Raw genomic sequence first — 7,166 nt, 5'->3', positions numbered from 1 at the left:
ATGGTTGTGAAATTCATAAGGGACGACGAAGATGACAGACAATCCAAAAGTGATAATGAGCTTGAAGAGGCTCCCGTACAAAATTCCCTTGATTCTTGGTTTCATTGCATACGTGGGGTGGGCCAAACATTCAAAGATGCTGCAGAATTTAGAATTTATATGAAAAAATATTCTGTTGCTATAAGACGCTCATTTTTGTATGCCAAAAATGATCGAGATAAGATTATTGTTGTTTGTACTGAACATAGTTGCAAGTGGCGAGTTTATGCATCCAAACATAAGGCAGACAATCTATTTGGGATCAGAAAATGCAATTTACAACACACTTGTGGAGAGGACAATTTATCTGGTAGAGGACATCCAAGAGCTGATTCAGCTTGGGTCGTAGATTTGATGAAGAATAAATTGAGGGGAGAGCCATCTTACCGTCCCTGTGCAATGGTGAAAGATGTACACAGAGATTTTGGAGTAGATTTAGAGTATCACAAGGCTTGGAAGGGCAAGGAATTAGCTATGCATGATCTCCATGGCACAGATAAGGGGTGTTATGACAAATTGAGATGGTATTGTCGTGCAGTTAGAGAAACAAATCCTGGTAGTATGGCAGATTGTGAGATTGATGTAGTAACCAATAAATTCAAACGGTTATTCCTTTGTTTTAATGCATGTGCAGTTGGTTTTGCTACTGGTTGTAGACCAATGATTTTTCTCGATGGAACTCATATTAAGAACAAATATAAAGGTAGTATCCTACTTGCAGTGGCAAAAGATGCCAATGATGATCTTTTTACATTGGCATACGCTGTAGTGGATGCTGAGAATGATTCGAATTGGGAATGGTTTTGTTTTCATTTGAGAGGTGTCCTTGTTTTGCAACATATCATGGTGTTTGAAAAGTTCACTTTTTTCTCAGATAGACATCCCGGTATTATCAAGGTTGTTAAGCTATTATTTTCGGGAAGTCACCATGCGTATTGTTTGAGGCACTTGGTGGATAATTTTGTGAAGCAGGTTAGTAAGTAATTTAAATTTTTGTTTGAAATCTTCAAATAGTATTATTTATTGATGGTCATATAAATGTGTTAAATTTTTTGTCATTGAAGGTCTTGCAAAGTTATCCGTTACACAACAAAAAATATTGGTCATCTGTGTTCAAGAAAGCTGCATATGCCCCTTCACAACAAGAATTTACACGCCACATTAATAATATTTTGGAATCCATGCCTCGTGCTAGTACTTTTATCACAAGTTCTGATCCACAAAGTTGGGAAAATGCTTTGTTTCCTGGTAGGCGATGGGGTGTAATAAATAATAACATTGCCGAATGTTGAAACAACTGGGTTAAACCAGCTCGTCATCTTCCAATTGTTTCTATGGTGGATCATGTACGTGTGCAAATCATGAACATGATGCACAGACGACAGGAAACAACATCAGTCATGGTTCAGGAATTAAGCCCGAAGAAGGAGAAGGCTCTAGCTACCACATATATTGAATCCAGAAACTTGAGTATTAACAAATCATGTGGTTGGAAATTTGAGGTAGTTGATGGTGATAAATCATTTGCGGTTGATTTGAATGAATGGACTTGTTCATGCAAATCTTGGCAGTTTAGTATGCTTCCGTGCAAGCATGCTTGTGCAGCTATTAAATCAAAGTCAATGTCGCTATATGCTTTTTGTGATCGGTATTTCCATATTGAAATGTATCGTCAAGCATATAAAGGAATGATCAATCCCATACCGACATTTGACATGTACGAGACCAACAATGATGAAGGATCAGTAATCAATGCTCCGGATATACGAAGTCAACCAGGCCGTAGAAGGACTAAGAGGATTCCGTCTCAAGTTGAAACACGTGTGTCAAAGTGTGGTCGTTGTCATAAGCCAGGGCACAACAGACGTAGTTGCAAAGAAGCCATATAATAGGTTTATATTGTTAATTGAAATAGTATCTCAATATTGAGTGTACCTACAATGATTTACTTGTCGTCATCCTTTCTTATTATATATGATTACTACGAAGTATTGATAACTAATTTATTTTTTTACATTTCTGCAGCAGAAAAAGGAGAGAGGAAGGGCAATTGATCGTGGATTTGCCTGCTAGGAAGCATACACGTTCCAGTGGTGGATTTGTGGTTTAGTTTTAGTTTAATGGTTTCAGTTCTTAGACATTTTAGTCCGAACTTTGTGGACTTCTATTTATTTATGGTTTTGTTTTGCCTAGATGGTTCTTGTGTTTGTATTGTGCACAACATATTGATATGCTTGTTATCGTTGACGATTAATGTTGATGGTGTTGTTATTTGGTATTGTTGGATGCTCATAAAATAAACGCATATGCCTTTTTCTTCCAAATCCAGATTTCCCGCAGATGCATTAAAACAAGCGCAGAAGCGCTTCCTTTGTTTTTGAATTCTCTGTACAATCACGCAGATGCATGAATTAAGCCGCAGATGCGGTTCTTCTTCCTTCTCAGTTTTCTGCTCACTGCCTCTTCACGCATAAGCATGACTTTCTCTCGCATATGCGCAACTTGGATTCTTCTATTTATTTCTTCAAATCTCAGTCAATTCACGCAGAAGCGCGACATTCTCGTGCATATGCGTGATTTGATCAAATGCTTTTAATATCTTACAAATGAAATTCCTCAAGTCCCAATTTATTCCAATGTGCTTGTTTTACCACGTTATATACTTTATTATCGGACATTTGTACTTCATGGTAGGCTTGGCTGTACCTAATTTTTAGAAATATGTACTCTCGTTAGTTATTTCAATATTTATTGGTTAGTGCATATTTATTTGCCAAGGAATTTTATTCACTAACCAAAGTGCACATGCATCTCCTATATTCACCTCCTCAATATAGTGAATAAATCGAAGGTCATGCTTGTGATTATACGTCAATTATACTATATTTAGTAGATACCAAATGCTTTTAATATCTTACAAATGAAATTTCTCAAGTCCCACATTATTCCAATGTGCTTGTTTTACCACGTTTTGTACTTTATTATCGGTCATTTGTACTTCATGGTAGGCTTGGCTGTACCTAAATTTCAGAAATATGTACTCTCGTTAGTTATTTCAATATTTATTGGTTAGTGCATATTTATTTGCCAAGGAATTTTATTCACTAACCAAAGTGCACATGCATCTCCTATATTCACATCCTCAATGTAGTGAATAAATCGAAGACCATGCTTGTGATTATACGTCATTTATACTATATTTAGTAGATACCAAATGCTTTTAACATCTTACAAATGAAATTTCTCAAGTCTCACTTTATTCCAATGTGCTTGTTTTACCACGTTTTGTACTTTATTATCGGTCATTTGTACTTCATGGTAGGCTTGGCTGTACCTAATTTTTAAAAATATGTACTCTCGTTAGTTATTTTAATATTTATTGGTTAGTGCATATTTATTTGCCAAGGAATTTTATTCACTAACCAAAGTGCACATGCATCTCCTATATTCAACTCCTCAACGTAGTGAATAAATCGAAGGTCATGCTTGTGATTATACGTCAATTATACTATATTTAGTAGATACCAAATGCTTTTAATATCTTACAAATGAAATTCCTCAAGTCTCACTCTATTCCAATGTGCTTGTTTTACCACGTTATGTACTTTATTATCGGACATTTGTACTTCATGATAGGCTTAACTGTACCTAATTTTCAGAAATATGTACGCTCGTTAGTTATTTCAATATTTATTGGTTAGTGCATATTTATTTGCCAAGAAATTTTATTCACTAACCAAAGTGCACATGCATCTCCTATATTCACCTCCTCAATGTAGTGAATAAATCGAAGGTCATGCTTGTGATTATACGTCAATTATACTATATTTAGTAGATACCAAATGCTTTTAATATCTTACAAATGAAATTTCTCAAGTCCCACATTATTCCAATGTGCTTGTGTTACCACGTTTTGTACTTTATTATCGGTCATTTGTACTTTATGGTAGGCTTGGCTGCACCTAAATTTCAAAAATATGTACTCTCGTTAGTTATTTCAATATTTATTGGTTAATGCATATTTATTTGCCAAGGAATTTTATTCACTAACCAAAGTGCACATGCATCTCCTATATTCACCTCCTCAATGTAGTGAATAAATCGAAGGCCATGCTTGTGATTATACGTCAATTATACTATATTTAGTAGATACCAAATGCTTTTAACATCTTACAAATGAAATAACTCAAGTCTCACTTTATTCCAATGTGCTTGTTTTACCACGTTTTGTACTTTATTATCGGTCATTTGTACTTCATGGTAGGCTTGGCTGTACCTAAATTTCAAAAATATGTACTCTCGTTAGTTATTTCAATATTTATTGGTTAGTGCATATTTATTTGCCAAAGAATTTTATTCACAAACCAAAGTGCACATGCATCTCCTATATTCACCTCCTCAACGTAGTGAATAAATCGAAGGCCATGTTTGTGATTATACGTCAATTATACTATATTTAGTAGATACCAAATACTTTTAATATCTTACAAATGAAATTTCTCAAGTCCCACATTATTCCAATGTGCTTGTTTTACCACGTTTTGTACTTTATTATCGGTCATTTGTACTTCATGGTAGGCTTGGATGTACCTAAATTTCAGAAATATGTACTCTCGTTAGTTATTTCAATATTTATTGGTTAGTGCATATTTATTTGCCAAGGAATTTTATTCACTAACCAAAGTGCACATGCATCTCCTATATTCACCTCCTCAATGTAGTGAATAAATCGAAGGTCATGCTTGTGATTATACGTCAATTATACTATATTTAGTAGATATCAAATGCTTTTAATATCTTACAAATGAAATTCCTCAAGTCTCACTTTATTCCAATGTGCTGTTTTACCACGTTATGTATTTTATTATCGGACATTTGTACTTCATGATAGGCTTAACTGTACCTAATTTTCAGAAATATGTACGCTCGTTAGTTATTTCAATATTTATTGGTTAGTGCATATTTATTTGCCAAGGAATTTTATTCACTAACCAAAGTGCACATGCATCTCCTATATTCACATCCTCAATGTAGTGAATAAATCGAAGGTCATGCTTGTGATTATACGTCAATTATACTATATTTAGTAGATACCAAATGCTTTTAATATCTTACAAATGAAATTTCTCAAGTCCCACATTATTCCAATGTGCTTGTTTTACCACGTTTTGTACTTTATTATCGGTCATTCGTACTTCATGTTAGGCTTGGCTGTACCTAAATTTCAGAAATATGTACTCACGTTAGTTATTTCAATATTTATTGGTTAGTGCATATTTATTTGCCAAGAAATTTTATTCACTAACCAAAGTGCACATGCATCTCCTATATTCACATCCTCAATGTAGTGAATAAATCGAAGGCCATGCTTGTGATTATACGTCATTTATACTATATTTAGTAGATACCAAATGCTTTTAATATCTTAGACATGAAATTCCTCAAGTCTCACTTTATTCCATTGTGCTTGTTTTACCACGTTATGTACTTTATTATCGGATATTTGTACTTCATGGTAGGCTTGGCTGTACCTAATTTTTTGAAATATGTACTCTCGTTAGTTATTTCAATATTTAAGCGCAAATTTAATTGTTCTTTATTTTCTGGTACAAAATTCCGCAGAAGCGGCCATCTTCACTTTTAAAATCCCTAACTCCACCTTTACGCCCCCAATATCCTCAAAAGCGTGATCTACTCTTGCCAAGCTCACGGTCCGGCCAGTGCTCAAGAATTATTCCGGAATCCAAATTTGACAATTGCAATACTTCACTCTCTCCGATCGAAGCCATCGTGTGAAAACTCTACACAAAAGTCTCCGAATTGCCTCTGCTTTTGCCCGAGTGTACTACATCGAAGTAGGTACTAGGCTATCCCTCTTAGGTTGCTTGAATTGTTATTGAGTAATTGTGAAGGAAAATATAGTTAGCCTTACGTACACAAGGTGTTTGATAAATTGTGTAAGAGAGTGTGAAGGGGCTGAGTTGTTGAAATATTTATTGTGCACTTGTTGCTTGTGATTAGTGGGTTATTTTGTGATAATTGGTTGAATTGAGTGTAAGGATGCCACCAAAAACAAAAGGAAAAGGATCGGCCTCGTCGTCTTTGGGACAACCATCTTTTGATAAAAATAGGTTTTGGAATGCTGCCGCGACGGCAAATTTTGTTGAATTGTCGCTCAAAAGTATGCATAAGGAGCGGGGAATGGATATGAGGGACTTAAACGCTAAAACTTTGATTGAAGCACGGCAACGTAATTGGCAAGCATTCGTCAAACAACCTTCCGAGGATGTCATGTCTATTGTTCGGGAGTTCTATGCCAATCTAATGGTGAAACATGATGAATACAAAGTGAAAGTGCGAGGGAAAATGGTGGCGTTTGATGATCAAACTATCAACGTCATGTATCAAATGTCGAACGTTGCATTTGACGATTATCAGCTTTTCACTGAGAATGAGTTTCCAGCCGCTGCCGTGCTACAGACACTTTGTATTGAGGGTGCCAAATGGAAATTGAATAAGAAAGGTGTCCTTATTACATTGTACTCCAGATTTATTAACCGGGAAGCCAATAATTGGCATGAGTTTGTCGCCGCACGCATGTTGCCATCGGGTTTGAAATTACGGTGGAAAGGGCTAGTTTGGTGTACTGCATAGTCACAGGAAGTACCGTTAATGCGGGTAAAGTGCTTCAGCAATCCATTTACGCTGCTAGTAAAAAATCTCATCTTAGCAGCTTAGTCCATGTTTCATTGATTACGGATCTTTGTCGTTATGCTGGAGTGACTTGGGATGCCATTGAGCAACTTCATCCTAATCGTGCTCCTATTGTTCTTGTCGGGCCATTGAAAAAGGATAAACATAAGCAGACACAGCAGGCAGATATTGCACAGCCCCCACCACAGCCGTCTGAGCCTGCCCCTCCACTGATTCATCCGTCAACAGCACTTCCTTCACATGCTGCTCAAGGGAGTGACTATTCTGGCCGCTTCGATGCTTTGGAAAGGCAAATGCATAAGAAATGGAAGAGAATGCGAGAGCACATGGCATATGTGCATGATTTTAATGCGGTACTCGCTCAGAATTTCCCTCCTACCAATGTGCCATATCCACCGCCACCACCATGGTCT

General features: G+C 36.2%; 1 protein-coding gene across 1 annotated transcript; it reads left to right on the top strand.

The window, feature by feature from the left end:
* Positions 1-1,928, top strand: LOC140877207 (uncharacterized). The gene is made up of 3 exons (XM_073280738.1): positions 1-1,011; positions 1,104-1,287; positions 1,351-1,928. The coding sequence occupies exons 1-3, from the start codon at positions 1-3 to the stop codon at positions 1,926-1,928; spliced, it is 1,773 nt and encodes a 590-aa protein (XP_073136839.1).
* The last annotated feature ends 5,238 nt before the right edge of the window (positions 1,929-7,166 follow it).

The sequence above is a fragment of the Henckelia pumila genome, chromosome 2, assembly GCF_033568475.1.
Source record: "Henckelia pumila isolate YLH828 chromosome 2, ASM3356847v2, whole genome shotgun sequence".
In the NCBI taxonomy this organism is placed as follows: Eukaryota; Viridiplantae; Streptophyta; class Magnoliopsida; order Lamiales; family Gesneriaceae; genus Henckelia; species Henckelia pumila.
This window is presented reverse-complemented; position numbering and strand designations above follow the sequence as displayed.